This window comes from Caretta caretta, chromosome 8 (assembly GCF_965140235.1).
Source record: "Caretta caretta isolate rCarCar2 chromosome 8, rCarCar1.hap1, whole genome shotgun sequence".
NCBI lineage: Eukaryota > Metazoa > Chordata > Testudines > Cheloniidae > Caretta > Caretta caretta.
Window position 1 is genome coordinate 90,955,181 of NC_134213.1, and position 27,586 is coordinate 90,982,766.

The 27,586-nt window shown below is 41.6% G+C and overlaps 1 protein-coding gene across 2 annotated transcripts in view; it reads right to left on the reverse strand.

Annotated features, from left to right (window-relative positions):
* CACHD1 (cache domain containing 1) overlaps positions 1-27,586 on the reverse strand; it is a 185,695-nt gene that overhangs the window by 77,816 nt on the left and 80,293 nt on the right. For both annotated transcript variants that reach the window (XM_048861142.2, XM_048861143.2), the window contains exon 3: positions 13,308-13,456. In XM_048861142.2, coding sequence (XP_048717099.2) covers positions 13,308-13,456 — 149 coding nt within the window. The remainder of the gene's footprint in view (positions 1-13,307; positions 13,457-27,586) is intronic.

Sequence of the window (27,586 nt, forward strand, 5' to 3'; positions counted from 1 at the left end):
TAAGAAAATGTAGCACTTGCATTAAACATTTATTGATCTTAATGATTAATAATATGGATCTTAATAAAGGAATAGCACAAAGTCAAATTTTACATGTACTTAGAATTCATTGGAATCTCAGGCAATGGGTGCAGTGGAAGAAATAAGATGGCATTTAAACTTAAGTATTCATGATTGTTATTTCTACCATGCCCTGTGGTGACACCATGATGTAAAATGGTTTTAAAAAATATCAAACGTGTCTCTAAAAATCAGTTTAATCTAAACCTTCACCACAAACGCTACAATGCCTTAATCATAATATATGGTTATTGAAGGTATCACTAAAGGGCAGAGGTATGGCTCTTTGGGTGCCTTAACTGTGTAATTTCATACCATAACATGTTTGGGCTTCTTATAAATTTAACATTACTTTTTATTATAATGCTTGTTTTTGGACAATTAACACCCCCTGGTTTTTCTCCTAAAATAATTTATATGAAATATTAACCCTAGTTCCATCTTAATGCAGTATTTTTGTCTGGGAAGATATATAGGGCCTAATTTTTTGCACCCTAAAGATCCCAAAGCACTTTATATACTTATATATAAATTTTATAATGCATACTACACGTTCTCACATGCATCTATACACGGTTATTACATATATGCCAATCAACATTACTTACTCTTTCCCACCCCACATACCCTCACCCATCACTGAAGTACAACCATGTGGTGGGAGATGGAAGCTGTTTAATTTCACACAGCAACACTGCACAACAGTTTAAACAAGAAGCAGAAAATATGGGGGAAGGAGGAGGTATGGACAGAGAGAATGTAATTATCCACACTGAAATGTCACCAGGGTCCTTGCTCTTACGAAAAATACGGTGCGTTCTTCACTTAGCACATATGCTCAATGCTGCTTGTTGCATCTCATCCAAAAAAGCACCGTCAGTGGCACTGGGTCAGTGCTGGTGCTTTGATTCAGTACTGGCTTAGTTGGCATTGGCATTACCTACTGCATCACCAATACCACCCTCCTGCAGTGCCTGGGATTTCTTTAGAGATCTGCCTCCGAGTACCTCTGAGACCCAACCTTGCTGAGCTTGTGAGATCACAGCCAAAAGCAGATCTGCTGCAGCAAAAAGGGTGATGATACGATAACTGAACTAAACCAAGAAGTACCACCATCACTTAATGGGGAAAATAAAGAAAAGTGGGCAGAGCTTCAACTAATTAGCACAAGTATTCATAGTCCTAAAAACCCCCAAAAGTCTGCACAGAAATTAAAACTGATCTTAAATTACCATTAAGTTACAGAGACTGAAGACAGGATTTTTTAATATTTTTTTTTAAACATGGATAGATGGAGCAGATCTATAATTCTAAAATGGAAAGAATACGTTCTGGCACACTGAGCCAGAACACCCCCTCCCCCCCCCCCCCAAAAAAAAAAAAAGCATATAGGCAGGGCTGGTAGCATAACATATTAATAAGGTTGTCTGACACCTCCCATTATAAGAGGTTGCAAATAATTTTGCCCAACTTGAACCATTTGGGCTGATACTTTCCAGGCTGGGTGCTTGCTTCAGGCTTAAATTTTACTGAAAAAAATTCTAGTAAAACAGTTCAGAGGTTTCCAAGAACAAGGCATGGGGAAGTTAAAGGATCCCTGGCAACCTTTTCTTTGAAGAGCTCTGGTGTCCCGTGCTTTGGAGCTGGGACTGAAGTTTAGCAGGGAGGGTAGTCTTTGTGTCAAGAATGTCCCTTTTGCTGTCCCCATGAAAATCTGCCCCAACTTGGTGAAGTCACAAGCCTTTGAAAAACTGTACTTCACACATGCTCAGTAGAGACTATTTAGATTTTAGCAGCTGTAATCTCCTAACATTCCATTGAGCACACTTGAGCCTCTGACAGTGCCGAGTGCTAACCAGACTGTGCACCCTCCCAGCATGGTGTCATCTGCAAATTTTATAAGCATATTCTCCGCTCCAATATTCAAGTAATTAATTAAAATATTGAACATTCTATACATATATTGTAAACATTCAAAACATATTCTAATATCAAATAAATATTACTGAGAAGGACTAAGGAAATGTGAACTCTTATGGGAAGGATCCTGACATTTTAAGATGATAGGAAATAGCCAAGCTGGCCTATTGGTGCTGACAGCAGGATAATTATTTAATAACTAATGTAACATACCTCATGATATATATTTATTTATTTAAGAGCATCTGGAACCTTCTCAAGCCCCGGTTTTCCTTCCTCCATTGTGATTACCTCTCTCACACATGTGCACACACACTTTCCTAGACTCACTGTACGACTGAAATTGCCACCTTTAAATTACCTGGTAGAGAAGTAATAAATACCTTGATTTAAAATGTCAAGGCACAGCAGTACTCTTCTTCTTCGTGCACTTAAAAGCTGCCAGACTGAATCCTGGATCTGTCAGTCAGAACAGGACAGGTAGGATATGAAAAAGATTTAAAGAACAGGAACAACTTGTCCAATTTTGACACACCGTCTGGGGAAGGGACTAGTAACAGAAGGTATTACTCTCACTGATCCCTCTCCTCTACCTTCCTTATTCAAATGATTTTCATCTCATCCACAGACCAACACTTGCTCCCTTTCTTACTGCCCTTTGATAGAGAAGCTTCATCCAAAAAGTGTCCTATGCCATGAGAGGTGGGTGTTTCAACAGTAACACTTTATATTTACGTAGCACCTTCACCCTAGCGTGTCAAAATGCTTTCATGCAAAAACTGGCCAACCAAGCCAAACAGCATACCAAAGAAGTAGGAGTATTATTAGATTCATTTTCCCAGTGAGTAACAATTAGGCCCAGAAAGATTGTAATATCCCCAAAGATCTCAGCAGCAGAGCTAGAAAGGAACCCAGGAGTCAACCCTGTCCTGTTCCCTCCTCACATTCTGACAACTACACCTCTATTCCTTCTGCACATGCTATTCCTTGTTAGTACATTCAAGCAGTTAAAACAGCAGAGAACATACACAAAACAGATAAATTTATAATATGGAAACTAGGTAATAAAATATGCAGAATAAAAGATTAACAGCAGCCCTGAGACAGAATTATTATCACATTTACTAGTAGTGAATGCTCCAGTAAGGCTTAGACTGGGAACAGTATTTACATTTTTTTTTTTCCAGTTTCTGTTCACTCAAACTGCTTCTGCACATTTTCCAAAAGGGATTTGTTTTGAAAAGTTTAAGCTAAATCAGGTTCAGCCACCTTTGTGGCAGGAGGCAATCCATGTTCCAAATGAAATATCGGCAGTCTTCACACAGCCATAAACTTGTTGGGGTTTTGGGGGGTTTTTTTTTAGTCCTGTGTCAGAAAACAAATGCGAAAAAAAAACAAACAAGCAAACATTTCTGCATTTGTAAGATCGCGTTTATAATCTGTATTTATGCATGGACACAAGAATTTACCATTTGTTTCTTTCTGACTTAACTTAAAGCCACATCAGTTAGGATGTATTGCTAAATTATTTAGCAATGTATCGCTGCATTAAATCAATTTTTAAAGAATTTCCTGGCTTTTGATGGCTTGATTTCTTAACTGAAACTTGTCGTTAATTCTAGCTTCTGTACTTATTTACTTACAGATCTTGTAACTTCCCTGTATGAAAATGTACATACAACCTGCAAAATCACTTATTTTGGAAGGATATATAAACTCTACAAAAGTGCAGAACTCTCCAAAAGTGCAGGCAACTGTTGATTGCTGCCACTGCTGATATAAATAAGGCCTAATTTTTAGCAATATCCTACATTTTTGCTAAAATACTAGCTTGTAGACTAATTGGGCAACACAGATGACGGACAAGACCCCTTCTGAAATCAGGCCCAAAATGGTACAGGTCACAATATTAAAATCATTGTTTATAAAAATCCCCCCCAGAAAAACTATATAGTTGGTGGTAATTAGTGTCTGTATGTACTTAAATAAGATCAAACTGTTGGCTGAAATTCAGTTTTAAGAGAAGTAACATTCACTGCAATTCCCCACTCCCCTTTTCATATATATAAAAACCCTTCCTTCTGGATTCACTTTAATGAACAACTGATCGAAACTGCATCCCGAGGGAGAAAACAGAACTGTGACTCCCACTTTGATCTCTTCCCCATGGAGAAATTCACTCCTGCCTAGCTTGCAAGATGTTCATTTGATTGGCATTTGCTCTGATGTGCAAACTGCTTTGAACTTCAGACATTTAATTCCCATCAGGCTGCAGTCATTTTTATTCTCCTTCAACAGGATTTACAAGCAGGAGATCAGCAAATGCAGAAGATAAAATAAAATTTGCAGGAGCTTTGAATCTTACATCAAAACAGTGTTGAAGTGAGCTCCAATTGGATTTCATTCGGCCTCAGTTCAATGTAAATCAACTTCTGTGCAATTTCAGTTTAGAAAAAATAAGGGAACATTTATAAAAGTGACACATCTGTTGGGGTTTGCCTATTATATTAAGGTCGATTTCTTTTCTCTCACCCTTTGTTTAGATTCCTGTAAAGGTGGTTTTGGTGGGTAAATGCAGCTATATAATACATTCGCTCAAAATTCAGCATTTTCTTTAAAATTCTCAAACTAGCATGTTTTATTGATAGCAAGACATACCTTTCTACTCATATATTTTATTTATAAATAAATATATAAATATATTACAAATTTACATACTGTAAAAGTCAAATATTTAAATAGTTTCATAAAGAAACAGTTTTTTGTTTGATTTTTGTTTTTTTAAAGTTAAGTGAAAATGGCCTCACAGGTAAATCTACTGATGGAGGCCCCAATTCAGCAAGGTACGTAAGCCTCTGCCTAACTCTAAGCATATGAGTAGTATCATTGACTTCCAGCAGTGCCTGAAGAGGAGGAGCATGCTTCATATCAAGAAGGTAAATTATCTGAGTCATGTGTTTGGGAGAAATACTGCAACACAGAGTGCATCTAGTGACACAAGCTGCTGTAGCAAAACCCCCTTTAGCCTGAAGCACAGACACACTTCCTCTCACAAAGGAAAAGTTACATTCCAAGACAGCCAGTTCCTCAATGCCCGTTAATTTGAAAGTCTTTTTTTATACATATAACGCCAAGGCTCACACGACAGAAGCCTTCCAGATTCCCTGAACACCCACAGCCATTGTAATAATTGGCATAATTGTGGTCTGGGCAGCTCTAGCCAACAGAGTTTAAATTTCCTTTAGTAAGGTCCAACCCAGTTCTCTTTTGGAAGTGCAGCACTTTAAATACTAACCAGAGCAATACATTTTAAAGGAACTGATGGGATTCCCCTTATCTTCCACTTAACTGCTCATGAGAGGAAGGATAAACAAAGCAAGAGCTGTGATAAAATTGAACAGCATTAGCAAATATTTAACCACCTGTTTAAAAAGGAGAAAAGCCCAGACCACTTCTGAAGGATACTATCACATTCATAAAGTAAATGATCTTCAAAAATAGGTTTGTAGGTTTACTTATTTAAACAGCTACACTAATGGATGTACTGCAAAGTTGTCAAGTAATATGTAATGGAGTAATACTTATCAGTGTATCTTTTCACAAATTGAGACAGATAAAAGCATTCCATAAACTCTTATCAGCAGTGGGGACTAAAGCACAGAAAACAGACTTCAAGCAGCCCCAAAGATGCGTAAACAATACCAGCTAAACGTAGGGAAAAGTTGCGTACTCTTAACATGAAAAAAATACCATTACAGAGTACTTTAAATAAATATTTTTGGAGACTCCTAAAATAATTTCATATAAAAAATAGGATTGAAATGTATTTCTCCCGGGCAGAGGGAGGGGTCTGCACATGTGTTCGCATGCATGTATATGCCACACAGACACACGTAAATAAGTTCCTCGTTGCTCTCAGACATGACCCGCTGTGGCCACTTGCAGAATGCCATCGATACAGCATTGCATGGAGAGGGGTTTTTAAAGCATAGGGGAGAGAGAGGGGAAACCCAGACTGGGTTAGAGAACATTTTGTCTCTATCTCGAAGGAAGTCAGTTCTCTGCCTCTTCTTTTCTTGAGTGAAGGGTAGTTCTTATGAAGATTAAGAAACTGACAGGCCCCTGAAAATGGAGTCCTGTCTTCAGGACAAGCCTGGAACAGGCAGCAGCAGAACTAGCTCCGTCATGTTACCCCCACACATACACTTGGGTAAGAGGTTGTGATCTCTTCTTTCTGAGATAACTCTTGCTGCAGTTATCCATGGCTTTGTGATCCCCAGACTGCACTACCGCAATGTGCTCTATGGCCCCAAGGTACTTAGCTCTACACTGCAAAAAAAGACCTGCAGCTGCGAGTCTCCGAGCCCAGGTCAACTGGCTCGGGCTCGCACAACAGGGCTGAAAATAGCAGTACAGACATTTGGGCTCAGGTTCCGAGACCCATAGCCCAACTCTGGGTTTCAGAGGCTGGGCTCGTACGTCTACAGTGCTCTTTATAGCACCACAGCGCAGTGGTTCTCAAACTTTTGTATTGGTGACCCCTTTCACACAAGCCTCCGAGTGTGACCCCTCCCCCCATATAAATTAAAAATACTTTATTATAAATGCTGGAGGCAAAGCACAGTTTGGGGTGCAGGCTGACAGCTTGTGACCTCTATGTAATAACCTCGCAACCCCCTGAGGGGTCGCAACCCCCTGAGGGGTCACGACCACCAGTTTGAGAACCTCTGCCATAGCGTGGGCCTGAATCAGCTGATCCAAGCTCTGAGACTGATTGCCATGTTTCTGGTTTTTTTGCAATGTAGACATATCCTAAGTGTCAGTGGGACTACTCACAGGCGTAAATACTTTGTTGAAATGGGGCCTATAAAGAAGCTACCTTTGAAGACCACTCAGAAGAATAAGCTAGTGCAAAACATGGCTATTGTCTTTGGACCCAATCATGCAAGAAGCCGTACATCTCCCAGGGGACCTGAAATATAGCTAGGTAATACATCTTTAGTCCTTTAAATCAATGGAAGCTAAAGCCCGGGGAGGAGGCATCAGGTCCTGAACTCCAGCCTGATTCGCAACTTCAAAGTGCTGTCTACACAGCTATTTTAGACCTGAGCTGGGTGGCTTGTTCCCAATCACTCCAAAATGCTGTATAGACCATCACCCTAAATGGTTTGTGCTAATCAAAACTCTCCTCCCTAAGCAAAGACAGAGTACAGGGCACCTGTGCAAGCTCAGGCTGAAGTAGCATCCATGGCCTTCTGGGCAGCCCCTGCAGTGCTGGGCTACTGGATCCATGTAACTGTCGGTTAACTAGCCACAAACCCTCATTCTCAGGCTATTGTGAAACTGTGCTTCATGGCGTAAAGCGGATGCAGAGACAACCCTGTATTACCTCTCCCATGTGCCATAACGTGGGCTGCTTCTGCTGCATCTTGGCCCTTTGCTTAAGCCAGAAGATTTGGTCCAAAGGAATTGACCTTGCATGAGCTGACCATGCAGACCCTGCTACTGCACACCATAAGTTCTATAGCATGCTTTGATCTATCCCACTTTGAAACAGGAGTAGATACAAGGGCACTCTGGTACTTTAAGTGCATGGGAACAGGATTCGCATGGACAAGAAGCCCACAGACAAATGTAATGGAAGTGCATGGCAGGTTAGTATGAGGTCAACTTACCCGCCAGCTTGGAGTACTAACTGTGCGTATAGACAAGTCCATCCTGAGACTTCATGTACAATATGCACTCAGTTCTAATTGCCTCTTTCAATACAGAAATACAGCGGAAGGCAACCAAAATTATTCCAGGGTTCAGGAATTCAAATTTAACGTATGCTGAAATGATTATGAAACACACAGCTCTAAAACCTAGGACAGCAGGTCACACCTGGAACAAAGTTAATCAAATTTTAACCAATATTTAAAGGGTGTCAATTGAAAAAAATTCTGCTTGAGAATTTTGTACTCTGTGTAATAAACAGCACCCGGGCCCCAATGCCCAAGGTCATTGCATGTGAGTGCATCTCTGTGCCGGTATGGAGCCCTACCGACTTTGGCGGGGCTCTGTGTGGCTGTCGTGGTGAATCTGTATGCAAAGAACTGCAGTCAGAGCTTAAGTCAGGGTAAAAAAAAAAAAAAATCCTCTCTATTTTTACAGCACATTTACTTTGTGCATTTGACAGCACTTTATGTTTAACTTATTTCCACTCTTTTGTTGATGGTCTGTTAGAGCCCCTTTTGTATACAGTACTAACAGGGTGACCTCACTCTGATGCACTGCTCTGGGAGAAACTCACATGTAAGTTTTTTTCCTAGGTCCTACAAGAAGGGATTTACTAGTAGCTGCAGTGATATTAAAGCATGATTGCCAAATCAGCACACAGATAAATGGGCAACTTGCATCCGTAACAGTTTCCAAACTAGTTAATTTGTGTTTCCTTGGGAGAGGAGTGTTTATAAAATGGGCTGCACAGTCTTATGCAATGGGGTTTTATTAAGTCAAGGAGCAATGTAATTCAATTAAACTGTGTTTTTGTTAAAAAAAACAACAACAAAAAACCCACCCCCAATTCAATCATAAAGTATGTCTGGAGCCTGCATGACATCTGTTTTTCATGGCTTCTTCAGGCTCCTTTAATGTGGAAACCCAAGCTTAATTTTTCCCAGGAGGTGTTATGAGATTAAAAGAGCCGTACTATTTTCCCCTCTCTGCCTTCTCTTCTCCTTCTCAACCGCACAGCAGGCTCGCTTTCCTTCTAGCTGAGAAGGGCTGGGCACAGCTTTATCTGCCTCTCATCAACATTCTTCTGGTTGGTTGGAGTAGTGATATGTACTCTCTCTTCCAAGGGCTCAGTGTGCTGGCACGGCAGTGTTCCCAGTCTTTTACAAGCTCAAATCTGTAATTCTGATTTCCTAACCGCTGATATCCTTCGTTACCATTGGACTGCCTTGGCCAATACCATGTTTTTGCACCATCTGCTTCTGTACTAAGCTGAGACAGCTTGCAAACCACCTGTCTGACATTAGCCCCTTTCTGCTCTGCAAGAAGCCCAGCCATATGTAATGGAAGGTGGGGAAGGCTGGCCAAGTACATGCTTTCTCAGTGGAATGCTCCTTCAAAAAGGACCTCAATCTTGACTCCTAATCAGCAGTAGAAAACAGACCTTGTGAGTTCATTTGTGCAGGGAGTGATAATTTGACTACCAGTTCCCCCCCCAAAATACAGAGTTATAACTACTGATCCATACAGAAGGAATATTTTAGGATGTTGGAAAATCCCTAAGAAAGAAGTGGACCCCCCCTGCCCCAACCCAAGGGATTTCTGGTTCTTTAGAGGTTATCCAAAGGGGCTTGCTAACTTGCTTAATGAGGTAAATCATGTCCTCATTATTATACAGACGAACACGGCTGCTACTCTGAAACCTGTCATTATTATAGTGTACTACATGGAATTCTTCTTGGGGTTGACTTTTAAGTTCCTTTGAGAGAGCAGTCCTCTCATAGGCATAGCTGGCTCTTTCTTCCACACTGCCCTTCTTTGGGAGAAGATAAAGTAGATTTGTACCTGTCTGTAGTCTAGGCAGGATATTACTTTGTCTTTAAGAAACAGACAATCTCTCCAAGAGTTCAGGTGCAAGAGGTACACTAGGCTTTGGAGTTAACAAAGGGCCCAGACTCAGGACATGCAAAACCTCGTGTCCGGAGCTACCAGACTGTGGAGGCAGAGACCTCACTCAGAGAATGCAGTCCTTATCTATCTGAGCCTTGGGAAGACACCCATGGAAGTCCCACTGCAAACATCTGTGGGGCTTGAAGTACTTTATGAATCACTCCACTGTAGAAAAATTGGTCTGCATGTGATGCACTTGCATAATGCTTTCATCCCCTCTCCCCCAGTTACATATTGCTATTTTCTTCTGTATTTAAACCTTGCTCAGCTGCACCTGAAGCAGAGAAACACAAAGACTGGCAAAGAAAGGTACAATGTTCTGTGATTCTGATTCAGGAGTCCATCTCTATTTAGGAAAGCACTTAACTGTGTATTTAACTTTATGTGATTAAATCCCACTAATATCAGCACCTGTTTAAATAGCTTGCTAAATAGGGATGGATTTAAGCATATGCTAAAATGCTTTGCTGAATTAGAGAATATGGAGAAGTTGGTGCCAAAACTGCTCAACAGCCACTTATTGCTCTGCCTTGGTGAGAGGACTTGAAGTGGAATATAACACATGTAAGTGTGTGTGTGTGAGTGAGAGAGAAAGAGAATTCCGAAACAAAAAACATTCCTCTGCACACACTCCCCTCTGGGGAGCAGATGAGTGAACACACACACGACAGGATGTCAGTCACATTGCTTAGTGCACTACTGGAAAGCACTCAGATACTACAGTGATGAATGCGATATAATAACCTATACAGAATAGAATAGTACAGATTGGGGGCTCCAAGTTCAAGAAATAGTGTTATGTGTTCCCATTCTGACAGCAGCAGTTACCCAACAAAGTATCATTTGAATTCTGTCATCCACTCATTCCACAATTCCGGTACATTAACACAAGCTGTGTATTAGCATGGTTGCTGCTGCTGCTAAATGTAAACAGCCCTCAGCTGCGCTCGGAACACAGTGGGTGGCAGGGTCAGATGACAAATATATTTTCAAACCTCCATTGCAAGTACAATAAAATACAAATTAAAAATACAAAAATACTACTAGTCAGGGTCTTGGTAAGCAATTTGTAGTAGTTTTCCAATAAATCCTACATCAGTGCAATTCTAGAAATCTTAAACATTATAGAGGTATGGTTTAACAAGCCTGTATAAAACCAACTCTTCATATCAAACTTCCTCATACACTGTTATAAATATTGTTCATTTGGACTCTGCACGATATGAGCTTTATTTCCAGTGCTACATAATGGCAATAAACTACACATTCTTTTCACTGTCATCTCTCACTACTTTAATTAGAGACTAAAATGTCAAGCTTATTTTATGTTGAATTTCCAATTTTATTGGTTCTATTTCTTTTTTATTGGTTTATTTTTACTATCTGATTGCTATACTCTTGTGTTTTCATTCATCTTAAGCAATACAGCAATGTATACATTTTACTTCTAAACCAATGCTCAGATTGCCAAGCTATATACCAACAATAAACGGTCACACTTTCAGAGTAACAGCCGTGTTAGTCTGTATTCGCAAAAAGAAAAGGAGTACTTGTGGCACCTTAGAGACTAACCAATTTATTTGAGCATAAGCTTTCGTGAGATACAGCTCACCTCATCGGATGCTGTTCATGCATCCGATGAAGTGCGCTGTAGCTCACGAAAGCTTATGCTCAAATAAATTGGTTAGTCTCTAAGGTGCCACAAGTACTCCTTTTCTTGTCACACTTTAATCATCTTTGTCAAAATAAAACCCTCCTCTTTCATGCACAAACACAAAAAAACCATTCCATTAATTAGTTTTTTCATACTAGCCTGCTACCAATACTTCATTCCAATTTTCCATAAGACGCTGGCAAAATTCCACAGTACTGAAATTGGAGGAGAAATATATGGAAAATCGACTATGAAAATAAATGCTAACAATTTGGCTTCTGATTACATACAGAACTGAAATGGCTATGCTTTCTGTGGGTGTCTGGTATAATTTGATCCAATAATTTGATTTATTTTAGAGTTCTCTTACACTAATCAAGATGCTTGGGTTATGCTCCCACCTTTACCACCAGGAAGAGACAAAGAGTGAAATATTAAATGGTGTCATATCCTTTGTGTAAGAGGGTCTTATGGCTTCATGTCCTAAAAATAAATTATAACTGAATTATAACTTCAGTGCTTGAGCATTCATAGTGTGGGATGATGTGCTTAGACCAGTGGTGGGCAACCTGCGGTAATCTGATTGCGGGCCGCGAGACATTTTGCTGACGTTGACCGTCCGCAGGCATGGTCCCCCACAGCTCCCAGCGGCCATGGTTTGCTGTTCCAGTGGCCAGTGGAAGATGCAGGAAGTGATGGCCAGCACGTCCCTGCGAGACTCCTCTCCTCTTATGGGCTTATAGGTCGATAGCACAGTACATAATGGACGTAGGGTCTTCCTGACTCTTCAAATTAACAGTCTGAAACAAATGTCTCTGACAGCTGTGAACTTTCTCACCTCCCTGTTCATCACACTGGGGTGTTAACTCTAAGACCCAATAATGCCACCTTAAATGTCACCTTTAACTATTCCTTTGCTGATCACTTTAGCAGATTAGGTGAGAAAGCGGACTAATGCCCACAAAATGGAACTGGGAGTTGCTGCAGGGAGAGAAATGAAGAAAGAAAGGAAGAGGACAGGCAGAAAAAGGAAAAAGGAAGAGAAATAAAGGGCAGAAATCAATGTTCACAAAAGTAAAGATATTACTTTTGAATGATGTTGAATGTGACAATAAGGCAGTTAATAAATAGCAACACTAGTGAAAACAAAGTTTTGTTCCATAAAAGGCCATGTTTTACTCCTTTTCTTTGTATAATCTTTCATGGACACCTGTGGGATATCTGCTGTGGATTTAGGGTAGTTACATAGTTGTGCATAATAATCCTGGCCCCCAGATCATAATTACATATTCAGTTTGGCCTTCTCCATAGAATTAGTTGGATGGCCCTGTCAAACAAGAGCAGACAACCAACTGGGAACCACGTAACTTATTCAGTATTATTCTGCTCACTAATCAGAATCAGAGAGAATATCTTTAATAGAACACTCTCTCACCTTCTTCTTCTATGTTTTATTAGCAGTGGCTCCCATTTATTTTATTTAAAATCACCCATCTTTCTCTTCTGGAAAGGCTGTTTAATCCAGTCTGGGTTTCAAAATCAAAGATCTCTGGGTTGAGCTTTCTCTAGTGCACTTTATAACAAGCCAAAAATGACTTCCTTCATCATTTACACCACTAAAATAAGAGAAGCTGGGACTCCAAAATAAATCAGCCAATGATTTCATCACAGAGAAAATGATTTCACAGAAAACCAGAGCTGCAATATTATCACCACTTACTTCAGTGTAGCTACACTGAAGAGTATTGTACTCCACAATGAAACCCTTTGAAATAGATGGGTCTACTCACAGAGTAAGAGACTACTCAATGTAATTAAGAGCGACACAATCTGGCCTAACGAAACTGGTAAGAGCAGGATCAGGACTACAGTTTTGTCATTTTCCAGTGGCCACAAGAGTGGCAGACAACACAGTCTTTATTGCAAGCACTTTAATCCTGTACTATCAGTCTTTCCTCTTCCACAATTTAATTGAAAGTATAAAGTAATCTTAGCACTAAATACTTACTCCATCATCGACGGTGGAATAGTACAGCAGTCTTGGATTGCAGTCAGGGGTGATGTCAGGTGAGCAGTATATGAAGCTTCCACTACTTGCTTATTGCGATTCACTACATCCAAGTAACGGTTAAACTTCTCCCGAATTTTTTTTGCAAGCTGAAAACAAAAATATTTAAAATTAAACGAAAGACTCTTTGTACTATCTTCTGCCATGCTAACAAATCTGTGTTAAAAGAAAAACAAACTGCATACATTAAAGCTAAAAATTCCATGCTTTATGAAACATATCACTTAATTTTCACTGCGCAGGTTGAAATAGTCATCATGTGAGTCATAAAATGGCCAAACTAAGCAATCCATCCAAAATGCTAAAATATATTTACTGTCTTGCAACATATACCCATTTTCAGCCATGCTAATTTTGCTTTAGTTGAACCAGACATTATGAAAAATCACTAATTTTTCACTGTGAAAATATAATTTAAAATGCATTAAAAATAATGATGTGTTGTAGCTGTGGTGGTCGCAGGATATTAGAGAGACAAGGTGGATCGGGTAATATCTTTTATTGGACCAACTTCTTTATTGGACCCAGACCAGAAGGAGAGCTCTGTGTAAGCTCAAAAGCATGTCTTTCTCACCAATAGAAGTTGGTCCAGTAAAAGATATTCCCTCATCCATCTTGTCTCTCTTAAAAGTAATGAGTCAGAGAGTACCTTCATTTAATCGTTTTAAGTGAAAACTGGTACATAGCTCTCAGCCTTTGAAAGTTACCCAAACTTCATTCTCATATTTTACTCCTCACATCTTCTAGCACAGGACATGATCTAACTCTCTTTCAAGTCAGTGAAAGTTTTTCCACTGCTGTCAGTCGGAGTTGGATCAGATCCTTTGTGCAGTGCTTAAGGATACTGCTGCTGCATTTACCATCTAACACAAGTATTTCAAACAATTTTTTCTGAGAAGGCCAATAGAAAATATGGAGATTCAACAAAACAGACCAATATTCTTCAACGTAAGTACTTAAGGCTGGGCCTCTAAATCCATATTTAGGGTCCTAAATAAACAGCCTGAGCAGCCCAAGCTGTACTGATTTCAATGGCAGATGTGGGTGCTTAGTGCCTTAAAAAAATAGAGACTCTTGCTGAATTTAGGAGCTTGACTTTAGGCACTCTCTATTTGGTAATTTTGGCTATTCTCTTTACATCTCTCTAATTTAAGAATTTTTATATCCCTGAAATGCAGTAAACATCACACAGGAACTTCCCTGGGCTATTTGCTTTTAGCCTGTCAGCCCAGGGGGGCCTGGATCAGCATTCATGTTGCACTCCCTGTCAGTACCCGGCCCGGGCCAAGGACGCTCATGATCTAACCAGCAGACCAAATTTGGTGATGAATCCTGGTCACATGCCACCTGAGGTACATTGCACATATGCTAAGAAGAAGATCCCAAACCCACTGAAGTCAGTGGAAATGGATCGGGCCCCAAGAGCATGATTTTGTTTGGCACACTTGGTAATATCCATGACAGTATATCCTCTTCAGCTTGCATTCTGAATGCAAGGGAACAATCTTTTAACAGTTTACTGCCAGTAGTGAATATTCAAAAATATTTCACTTCACATTTTAATTAACTGTATCTTCAGAGCTGGAGAAAGTTCTTTAATTACTATAGATATATCATTTTGCTCCCTTCCAAACTCCAACACCTCAGCTAAAGACATGACCAGACAACCACTAGTAAATTGTACACTGAGAAATGCAATTGGTCAGTTCAGGTCTCCAGGACTGACAAATGTCTTTCCTAACTATTACTAACGGAACATTTCATCATGATTTACTTTCTTATATGACTGATAAGGGCCACACTGATAACAGCAATGGATTTGCCTCCATTGTTCCATCAAATACTACAGCTCAATTACCGTATAGATCTCCAAGGAACATAGTTCTAACAGACTACTGCTCAAATGAAATGACTTGTAGAATTATATCTATTTGGTTTTGTAGAATGATTTATTACTACCACACCAGAGGACTACTAATTGCCTCCCTCTTACATCTCTTTCAATGGTCAGATAATAAGTAGCTGAGTAGGTTCTCTCTTTTTCCATTTTCAGGCCAACTTTCTTTTTGATTATCTGTATTCATCAGTATATTAAATATAACACTGGAATACCCAGCCCTCCCAAAAAATATACAAGCCAAAATTTCTAAAATGTTATGGGCAATTGAATGGCCGTGGTCAAGCTTTCATTCAATATTAAAAATTATGGAATGCAGAGAGAGGTTTGAGTCTGCTGATAAAATGGACGATGCAACTAACTGTAACAAAAAAATTTACACAAACCACGTGTAGAAAAAAAGTACATAAAACACTTATTTAAATTAAAATTTATTAGTTTTTTTTTTGTTAACTGAATACTGTACGTAGTGAATTTTTGTCATATAATTTGCATTTTTACGTTAGCAGTTCAGCTGGTAATAAAACCCATGTCCCTATGAGCAACTATCCCTCTGTACATTCACCAAAGTCTACAGGTCTGACAAATCTTTTTGCAGAATTGTCTGTACCACCAAACATAGGGATTCCACTGAGAAGCTGATGTAACTTTATAACACCTTCCCATCAGATGATCTCAAAATGACACTCATTTTTCTAAGCTACCCAACACCTCCTGTAGTTGACAAGTATTGTCACCCACACTTTGTGGATGAGGAACAGAAAGCTGCAATTTGCAAACAATCTTCTGACACAGTGAGGCATGGTTGTGTGGTGTGAAACAGAAAATTCACAGGGGCCTAGAGCCCAAGTGGTTGAAGGAAGAAGATCACAGTACATCAGCCCAGACCCGTCACTACTGTTCAGGCTTACAATCTTCCATCTTCAAAAAACAGAACAAATTGAAAGAACTGTGTCAAGACCAAACCTGCTGTAAAGAACTAAAGAATGAACAGCATTTGTCATCACCTGTGCCCATTTGATTTCCACACAAAAAAAGTGTATCAATTGCAAACCAACTGTCAAAAAAGGTAGGGATTATGAGGTTATTGGCCTAGTGGATGGAGGGGAACAAGTAGATACGATATATCTGGATTTTAGTAAGGCTTTTGACACAGTCCCACATGACACTCATAAGCAAACTAAGGAAATGAATTCTAGATGAAATTACCATAAGGTGAGTGCATAAGTAGTTGAAAAACTGTACTCAGAGTAGTTATTAGTGGTTCTCTGTCAAACTGGGAGAACGTATCTAGCAGGATTCTGCAGGGGTCAGTCCTGGTTCTGGTACTATTCACTACTTTCATTAATGACTTGGATAATGGAGTAGAGAGTATGCTTATAAAATTTGTGGACGACACTAAAATGGGATGGGTTGCAAGCACTTTGGAGGTTAGGATCAGATTACTGTTTTGTGTTATGATGCTACCTATGTGTAATGCATTTCAAATGTCATCATTTGACAAATCAAGAGAATTGGTCATAATTCAATAAAGAAAAGTAAAAAGTACTTCATTTAGGAAGAAAAAAATCAAATGCACAACTGCATAATGGGGAACAACAGGTTAGATGGTAGTACTGCTGAAATGATCTGAGGGTTATAGTGGATCACAACTGAATGAGTCAACAATTTGATGCAGCTGCGTAAAAGGCTAACTCTTCTTCGGGGGTGTATTAACAGGAGTGTAAGACACAGGATATAATTGTCCTGCTCTACACGCCACTGGTGAGGCTTCAGCTGGAGTACTTTGTCCAGTTCTGGGCATCACACTTTAGGAAAGATGTGGATAAATTTGAGAGAATCCAGAGAATGGCAACAAACACAATAAAAGGTTTAGAAAACCTGACGTATGAAGAAAGGTTACAAAAAACTGGGAATGTTTAGTCTTCCGAAAAGATGACTGAGGGGGGACCTGAGAACAGTCTTCAAGGTAAGGACTGTGATAGAGGATGGTGTTCTCCATTTCCACTGAAGGCTGGACAAGTAGTAATGGGGCTTAATCTGTTGCAAGGGAGATTTAGGTTACATATTAAGAAAAAGTTCTAATTACAAGGGTAGTTAAGCTCTGGAATAGGCTTCCAAAGGAGCTTGTGGAATTGCCATCACTGGAGGTTTTTACGAACGGTTTTGACAAACACCTGTCAGGGCTGGTCTAGGTTTACTGGGTCCTGCCTCAGTGCTGGAGACTAGACTTGATGACTCTCAAGGCCCCTTCGAGCTTTATATTTTGAAGATACTATGAAAACAAATTTTGAAACCTTGAACTTTGCTGTGAAATGGAAGAGTCTTCCTCCTATCAGCTTGTCACAGTCCTCTTCAACTCAACTTAAAAAAAATTGTTTTTCTTCTTGCTGTTCAACTTTTATCTAGTACTTATGTTTCTACATTTTCCCTTTTTCTTTAAGGAAGTGATACTGAATAACGATGACCCAGTGCTTACTCCAATCAGTGTAGTCATTTTACGTCCATTTCTTTGGGCAGCCAACATGCAGACCATATTTTTTTTTAGTTACCAGTCATGTTAAACAATAACACCATTTTGTGTTACGATGCTACTTATGTGTAATGCATTTCAAATGTCACCATCTCTACTGACAATGTTTCATCACAACATCAGTGAATTTCACTTTAATTTTTCCAGAGACATTTTTCTCATTGTGTATTCCCTTAGAGCCTTTTTAAAGCTCCTTTTACTTCTAAGCGCTACATCTCTGAAGTCTTCTTTGGGGGATGCGGGGGGGAGGGGAGGGCAGGGGGGTGTTTACAGAAGGAAAGTTACTGAACACACTTTATTTATGGCTGTATCTTAAAGTTAAATAAATGTCAAAGACTGTATTCAAAATATGTATCAATGAATTTGAAAGCATGGATGATATAACTGACTTACACCAGGGGATTAACATCCAGGAAAGTTTTACTTGTATGTTGAAGAATGTATTTAATATCTTATTTTTGAATTCCTTATGAGTCATAATATTTTTGGCCTCATGACTTTATAGATATCTTGGGGATTTATGAAGACTCGTATTCTAGACCATCTCATAAATTAGATTTACTCTTCTGTATCCCTTTTATTCTTAAAAGGCCCATGGCTGTCCTCCATACTCAGAGCAGACCACTGAGTTCTGCTTGAGTTAAGCACCTCAGGCTCACAACCATCCCAAGCTATTTGTAAATTGATACTAGAACATATAGTTTTAATTTCTCTGAATGGTACTGATAACACTTTTTACCAATATATGAAGAACCAGCAATTCTCCTTTTCTTAAAATAATGACAGCCCAGTTCAGGCCCCCAGTCTTTCAGTACTTTTAGCAAAGAATCCCATAACACACTCTAGGAAACCTTGAAAGACTTTTCTAGTGGCTCAATTGTTGTCTACTCCAAAAATTTTAAAAGGGAACCCTAGTACCTTGAAAGTCACTCTGAAAACAATTATTATAATCACATCAATATTTATATAGTTTGTTTTATCAATGTACCTTAAAAACATTACGTCTCAACACCACTGGAAGTATATCCTCATTTTACAGATGTGGAAGCAGCTGAGGAGATAATGCTCAAGTCAAAATGTCACTTAGCTAAAACAGGTTTCAGAGTAGCAGCCGTGTTAGTCTGTATCCGCAAAAAGAACAGGAGTACTTGTTACTTAGAGACTAACAAATGTATTAGAGCATAATGAAGTGGGCTGTAGCCAACGAAAGCTTATGCTCTAATAAATTTGTTAGTCTCTAAGGTGCCACAAGTACTCTTGTTCTTTTAGCTAAAACACTGATCTCCACATTCCTTTATACAATGCATGGAGATGTATTTCTTACTGAAATCTGCAACTGAACCTCATCTCATGACTGCTGTATCCTTCAGAGTTACATTAGACAATCTCTTAAGTAAAAGGGCAGACACCTTTACACCTATTACTGGCTTCCTTTTAATTGGATCTCTCTGAGCGTTAAGTAAAAAATGTCACTTTGACCATTAATATGAAGTGTTGGCATGCTAAACACCCCTTTAACCCTACAAGCAGCACAGAATACTTGTTCGACAATTGTGTAATGAAAGCCCTGTCATCTAATAACCCTCACTGGTTATTTTTTTTACATGTCCTTTTCTTCTGTCTTTCCTTAAAATATTGTAAAGAGCTTTATCGACTGCAAGAGGAAAAAAATCAGCCTGCCTGCCCAATATGCTACTTAACCTTTCCTAGAATCCAATTTATGGGCTACCGTACAAGATCAATTACCACAATTCCCTGACTTTTCCCATGGTCACTCACATCAAGACTGGCTGGGGTAGTGGAGCACCCAAGGCAAAGCTGGGTCATGTCTGACAGATAAGGGACCTCTAACAAAAGGTCCCTTTTATTATTAAGGATCTTAAAGTGAAACATTGGTGTGTTTCTCCTGTTAATGTTTTGGGTATTCAGCTGAGGAACATTAGAACTGACTGACAGTATTTTAAGGTCAAGATGACATGGACATGGAGTGCTGATATATGAAACTGAGGGGAAGTGGATGGCAGTCAAGAGCATTATTCTTCTCTTTCTTGACTCTGGACTCTGTGGGATGAACTTCTTAGGCAGTATCTGACCTGAATCAATGACAAATGCATCAATCTGATCCACAGATTTTTAGGACCAGAAGGACCACTATGATAATCTAGTCTTACCTCCCAGCTGTTCTGAGATTAACTGTAGATTCTTCTTCAATTTCCTGGTCTGTAGCCCCAAGAACCTATGTATTTCACCATGATCTTCAGACACTTTCTCTCGTGGATTGTGAAAGGGTTAAATTCACACAGGAATTTGTCCCTCCTTCCTACCCAAAATTGATTGGGCTCCACTCTGAACTAGGTGGTGAGCTACCATGGTTTGTATTATATGACACAAGTCTTTCCGCTGATGCAACAGGAAACAGAACAATTAGTGGAAATAGGAAAGAGCTAACACCCTAAACTGGGACTTGGCAGATCTGGGTTCAACTCTTGGCTCCATGCCTGGCTTTGACTCTATCTGACCATGCGCAAGGGATCAAGAAGGGATTCTTCTTCCCAAATGTATTCTGTTTTTTAACCTCCCTCTTCTGAAGCATCAGGAATGGCCACAGATGGAGCTGGGACATTGGATGGGGTGCACCAGAGCACTGAAGTGGCACCATGCATTCTCTCTGTCAGGTGCTTGACTGGCTGATTCTTGTTCACATGCTCAGAGCCTGACCAATTGCTATATGTGGGGTTGCAAAGGAATTTTCTCCCAGGTTAGACTGGCAGTGACCTTAGGGTTTCTTTTTTTTCTTCCTCTGTAGGATGTAGGTGTGGATTACCTGCCAGAAGTATCTGGGTTTCTCACACTTAATCATTTCCTTGCCATTGCGGGGACCCCTCCTATTGCCCACTGAGGTTGTGGAACCTCCATCATTTTGGAGATTTTTAAGAGCAGGTTAGACAAACACCTGTCAGGGATGGTCTAGACCACGGGTCAGCAACCTTTCAGAAATGGTGTGCCGAGCCTTCATTGATTCACTTCAATTTAAGGTTCTGCGTGCCAGTAATACATTTTAACATTTTTTAGAAGGTCTCTCTCTATAAGTCTATATATTATATAACTCAACTATTGTCATATGTAAAGTAAACAAGGTTTTCAAAATGTTTAAGAAGCTTCATTTAAAATTAAATTAAAATGCTGATCTTACGCCGTCGGCCCGCTCAGCCCGCTGCCATCCTGAGGTTCTGTTCACGAAGGCCGGCAGCAGGCTGAGTGGGGCCTGCGGCCTGGACCCCGGCTGGCAAGGGGCCGGCAGCCAGAACCCCAGACCGGTGGCGAGCTGAGCGGGGCTGGTGGCCGGGACCCCAGACTGGCAGTGGGCTGAGCGTCTCAGCCCACTGCCACTCAGCCCGCTGCCGGTCTGGGGTTCCGTCCACCGGCTCCTGCCAGCCAGGGTCCCGGCTGCCTGCCCCGCTCAGCCCGCTGCCGGTCTGTGATCCGGGCCCTGTCCACACAGAGTGGGTACCTACCTTCTCCCTGGTTCTAGCCCATTCTCTTCCTCTCTCTCTGCACTGATTTGAGGGCGGGAGTGTGCTGAGAACAGGGCTGGGGGTGAAGGAGCAGGCTGGGGTTTGGGTCTGGCCAGGAGCTAGAATGAGGGAGGGGGCTCAGAGTTGGGGCAGGAGGTTTGGGGGTGGAGCGCTTACCTAGGCAGCTCCCATTTGGTGCAAGGGGTGCAGGTGGGAATGTGTGTGGGGGTGTGTGCACAGGAGCTCCCGTTTGGGGCTCAGGGTGGGGGTGGGAATGTGGGGGGTGCAAGAGTCAGGGCATGAGGTGTGGGGGGGCTGGGTATGTGTGAGGGGTGCAGGAGTCAGGGCTGGGTGTGTGGGAGGGGGTGCAAGGGTGAGGGCAGAGGGCTGGATGTATTTGAGGGAGGTGCAGGGGTGAGGGCAGAGGGCTGCGGGTGTGGGGTCGTGGGGGTGCTCCTAGCCTCCTGCCCTGAGCAGCTCACGGCAGGGGGCTGGAGGGGATATGCCCTGATTCAACCCCCCGTCCCCACGGCCCCGTCCCCACCTCTTCTCCGCCTCCTCCCTGGAGCAGCGAGTGTGTTGCGGCTCCGCTTCTCCCCCTCCCTCGCAAGGGCCATCAGCAGATCGCGGCAGGAAGGGAGAGGAGGAGGGGCAGGAACCCAGCAGGCTGGGGGAAGAGGGGGGAACTTGCCTGCTCTGCAGCAGCTGCCGGCAGGACCAAGAGATTCTTCACCCTGCCTGGTGGGGGGTGGGGGGGAATAGGGTTTTTAATGGCACGCTGCTGCCTGCCACGGTCCTAGCCCGGGTTCGGCAGCGGGCCAGTGGCTGGGACTCGGCAGGCAGCAGCGTGCCATTAAAAATCAACTCGCCTGCGGTCTTTGGCACGCATGCCACAGGTTGCTGACCCCTGGTCTAGATAATATTTAGTCCTGCCATAAGTTCAGGGGACTGGACTAGATGACCTCTTGAGGTCAACTTCCCATCCTACGATTCTATGAGTCTCTGCCTGTCACACACGATAGTTGAGTCTCCTGTGGATTGTAATACTTTGGTCTAATTCTGGTTGTGGGTGTAGTGTGCGAGTGATGCTAGTGGCCTGTGATGTACAGGGGGTCACATCAGATGATCTGCTGGTCTCTTCTGGCCTTAGGCCCTGACTCCTTCATAACCTCGCCCAGAAATTTCTGCACCAAGCCTACAACTTCCCGCTGAGCTACAACACATCTTTTAGACAAAAAGAAAAGGAGGACTTGTGGCACCTTAGAGACTAACCAATTTATCTGAGCATAAGCTTTCGTGAGCTACAGCTCACTTCATCGGATGCATACTGTGGAAAATATAGATGATGTTCTTATACATACAAACCATGAAAAAATGGGTGTTTACCACTACAAAAGGTTTTCTCTCCCTGCACCCCACTCTCCTGCTGGTAACAGCTTATCTAAAGTGATCACTCTCCTTACAATGTGTATGATAATCAAGGTGGGCCATTTCCAGCACAAATCCAGGGTTTAACAAGAACGTCTGGGGGGGGGGAGACAAGGGGAAATAGGTTATCTTGCATAATGACTTAGCCACTCCCAGTCTCTATTCAAGCCTAAGTTAATTGTATCCAATTTGCAAATGAATTCCAATTCAACAGTTTCTCGCTGGAGTCTGGATTTGAAGTTTTTTTGTTGTAATATCGCAACTTTCATGTCTGTAATCGCGTGACCAGAGAGATTGAAGTGTTCTCTGACTGGTTTATGAATGTTATAATTCTTGACATCTGATTTGTGTCCATTTATTCTTTTACGTAGAGACTGTTCAGTTTGACCAATGTACATGGCAGAGGGGCATTGCTGGCACATGATGGCATATATCACACTGGTGGATGTGCAGGTGAACGAGCCTCTGATAGTGTGGCTGATGTTATTAGGCGCTGTGATGGTGTCCCCTGAATAGATATGTGGGCACAGTTGGCAACGAGCTTTGTTGCAAGGATAGGTTCCTGGGTTAGTGGTTCTGTTGTGTGGTGTGTGGTTGCTGGTGAGTTTTGCTTCAGGTTGGGGGGCTGTCTGTAGGCAAGGACTGGCCTGTCTCCCTTTGCTTCTCTACAAAAGAAAAAGGACACTAAACTTTCTAAACTACTACATGCCACAAGGGGCCACAGCAATGGTTCCCTCAACCCACTCAGCAATATTGTTAACCTATCCAACTATACTCTCAGCCCAGCAGAAGCAGCTGTCTTATCTCAGGGCCTCTCCTTCTGCCCCTCCACCCCCACAAACATGAGACAGTTCTGTGGTGACCTAGAATCCTATTTTCGACGCCTCCGACTCAAGGAATATTTCCAACATACCTCTGAACAACATACTAATCCACAGAGACCTCCCTACCAACACTACAAAAAGAAGGATTCTAGGTGGACTCCTCCTGAAGGTCAAAACAGCAGACTGGACTTCTACATGGAGTGCTTCCGCCGACGTGCACGGGCTGAAATTGTGGAAAAGCAGCATCACTTGCCCCATAACCTCAGCCGTGCGGAACACAATGCCATCCACAGCCTCAGAAACAACTCTGACATCATAATCAAAAAGGCTGACAAAGGAGGTGCTGTTGTAATCATGAATAGGTCGGAATATGAACAAGAGGCTGCTCGGCAGCTCTCCAACAACACTTTCTACAAGCCATTACCCTCTGATCCCACTGAGAGTTACCAAAAGAAACTACAGCATTTGCTCAAGAAACTCCCTGAAAAAGCACAAGATCAAATCCACACAAACACACCCCTGGAACCCCGACCTGGGATATTCTATCTGCTACCCAAGATCCATAAACCTGGAAATCCTGGGCGCCCCATCATCTCACGCACTGGCACACTGACAGCAGGATTGTCTGGCTATGTAGACTCCCTCCTCAGGCTCTACGCTACCAGCACTCCCAGCTACCTTCGAGACACCACTGACTTCCTGAGGAAACTACAATCCATCGGTGATCTTCCTGATAACACCATCCTGGCCACTATGGATGTAGAAGCCCTCTACACCAACATTCCACACAAAGATGGACTACAAGCCGTCAAGAACACTATCCCCAATAATGTCACAGCTAACCTGGTGGCTGAACTTTGTGACTTTGTCCTTATCCATAACTATTTTACATTTGGGGACAATGTATACCTTCAGATCAGCAGCACTGCTATGGGTACCCGCATGGCCCCACAGTATGCCAACATTTTTATGGCTGACTTAGAACAACGCTTCCTCAGCTCTTGTCCCCTAACGCCCCTACTCTACTTGTGCTATATTGATGACATCTTCATCATCTGGACCCATGGAAAAGAAGCCCTTGAGGAATTCCACCATGATTTCAACAATTTGCATCCCACCATCAACCTCAGCCTGGTCCAGTCCACACAAGAGATGCACTTGCTGGACACTACAGTGCTAATAAACGATGGTCACATAAACACCACCCTATACCAGAAAGCTACTGACCACTATTCCTACCTACATGCCTCCAGCTTTCACCTGACGACACCATACGATCCATCGTCTACAGCCAAGCTCTGCAATACAACCGCATTTGCTCCAACCCCTCAGAAAGAGACAAACACCTACAAGATCTCTATCAAGCATTCTTACAACTACAATACCCACCTGCGGAAGTGAAGAAACAGATTGATAGAGCCAGAAGAGTTCCCAGAAGTCACCTACTACAGGACAGGCCTAACAAAGAAAATAACAGAACGCCACTAGCTGTCACCTTCAGCCCCCAACTAAAACCCCTCCAACGCATTATTAAGGATCTACAACCTATCCTGAAGGATGACCCAACACTCTCACAAATCTTGGGAGACAGGCCAGTCCTTGCCTACAGACAGCCCCCCAACCTGAAGCAAATACTCACCAGCAACCACCTACCACGCAACAGAACCACTAACCCAGGAACCTATCCTTGCAACAAAGCCCGTTGCCAACTGTGCCCACATATCTATTCAGGGGACACCATCACAGCGCCTAATAACATCAGCCACACTATCAGAGGCTCGTTCACCTGCACATCCATCAGTGTGATATATGCCATCATGTGTCAGCAATGCCCCTCTGCCATGTACATTGGTCAAACTGGACAGTCTCTACGTAAAAGAATAAATGGACACAAATCAGATGTCAAGAATTATAACATTCATAAACCAGTCGGAGAACACTTCAATCTCTCTGGTCACGCGATTACAGACATGAAAGTTGCGATATTACAACAAAAAAACTTCAAATCCAGACTCCAGCGAGAAACTGTTGAATTGGAATTCATTTGCAAACTGGATACAATTAACTTAGGCTTGAATAGAGACTGGGAGTGGCTAAGTCATTATGCAAGATAACCTATTTCCCCTTGTCTCCCCCCCCCCAGACGTTCTTGTTAAACCCTGGATTTGTGCTGGAAATGGCCCACCTTGATTATCATACACATTATAAGGAGAGTGATCACTTTAGATAAGCTATTACCAGCAGGAGATTGGGTTGGGGGGAGGTATTTTTTCATGCTTTGTGTGTATAAAAAGGTCTTCTACACTTTCCACAGTATGCATCCGATGAAGTGAGCTGTAGCTCACGAAAGCTTATGCTCAAATAAATTGGTTAGTCTCTAAGGTGCCACAAGTATTCCTTTTCTTTTTGTGAATACAGACTAACACAGCTGTTACTCTGAAACCTATCTTTTAGGCAGATATCCAGTCTTGACTGAAATACTTCAAGTGATGAAGAACACTTTATTTGTTGGATCATTAGTGTGAGGGCAAAGCAGCTCTTTGATATTTATTAAAGGCTATTAACATATTTTGTAACATGTTTGCATCAGGTATTTCCCCGGAAGAAGGGGACTGCTGTATAGGATTGCTGTCTATAAAAAGGTTCTTGTCCTAGCACTGGGTGGAGGAAGGGAAAAACATGGGTATAGACACCATGGTGTCCTTTCCCATAGCTTAGATAGCTACAATATAAAATGTACCTGTCAAAGGAAAAGGTAATGAAGTTACGGAGCATCCAAGAATTTTGAAAGGGGAGCCCTAAGTGAATTAACTGGCAGCTGACCAAAGGAAGGAGCCCAGAGAGGCTTTAGAGAAGGAGTTACAGTATATATTTCAGAAGGCTAGCAGCAAACCTCCTGGGTATCTAAAGGGTTATAAAACCCAAATAGCTGCAGGGAAATGAGTAAATGGAAGACTAGTAGGGATGAAGAACTCCCAGATGTAGGGGCCAGAACTGCCAGACTTCAGTCTGAATGTGGAACAAGAACCCCAGCTACAAAGGAATCCATAAGCTGAAACTCCAGGAAGGCTTCAGCGACTGATTCTCTGGGATTTTTATGCTGTGTGCATGTGTTATTTTGTTCCCTTTGTTCCCCAACAAGCCAACTTGGCCTGTAAACTGGACATCTCATCCCTAAAACTAATTCTCCCAAGGTCCCTGAGCTTCACCCAGTGTGGGTGGGTGGGTCATGCATGATTTATGTTCTTTACTGAGATTTTTAGAACAAAGTTTTATGTTCTGCATTCTTACACAGTGAATGAGTTATGAATGCAATATGGAAAACCAAGCATGAACATAACTGGTTTTTAAAAGAGGTACAAAGTCAAAATGGCTCAAAGAGCCAATCTCATTAAAGACATTATTATTTAGTGTCATTTCTTCATTGGGGGCAGAAAGAAGGAACAAATTTTGCATGTTAGCAGGAAAATACATCAACTTCAATTATCAGCTGTTGTGAAAAAAAAAGTTCCCATGTGGATTCAAACTAGAGAAATGAGGGTATTTGCTTCAACCACAACAATTTTATTACATCCTCCTCAGAAGCTGTTTTGTATGTTCCCTTGCCAAATTGCATCTGATATCTTTCCTTAACTCTCTGTTGGATTTAGGAAAGCTACTCATGCCCTTTCTGATGACAGGTTGGATTGCAAACAGAAGATCTAGGGAATGTCTGCTATCTCTCAATTGTTATGTATCCTATGGAACCATGCTAACACCTTCTGTAGAGCTTAGTGATAAAATAAGTCTGACATGGTGGCTTGTTTATACAACAGTGACACTTCCTGACCCTTTTCACAAGCCGATTGATACAAGTTGTTGCATGTAAAATTGTTAAATGCTACTTCTGTAATATGCATCAAGGAACGCCCTTGTCAGTTATCTCTGAAGCCCTGTCCTAGAAAATCCTACACAAACAGAACTTGTGTATCTTTTCATATGGTCCTGCTTATTTAACAGCATCTCATACAGAATAACTTTAT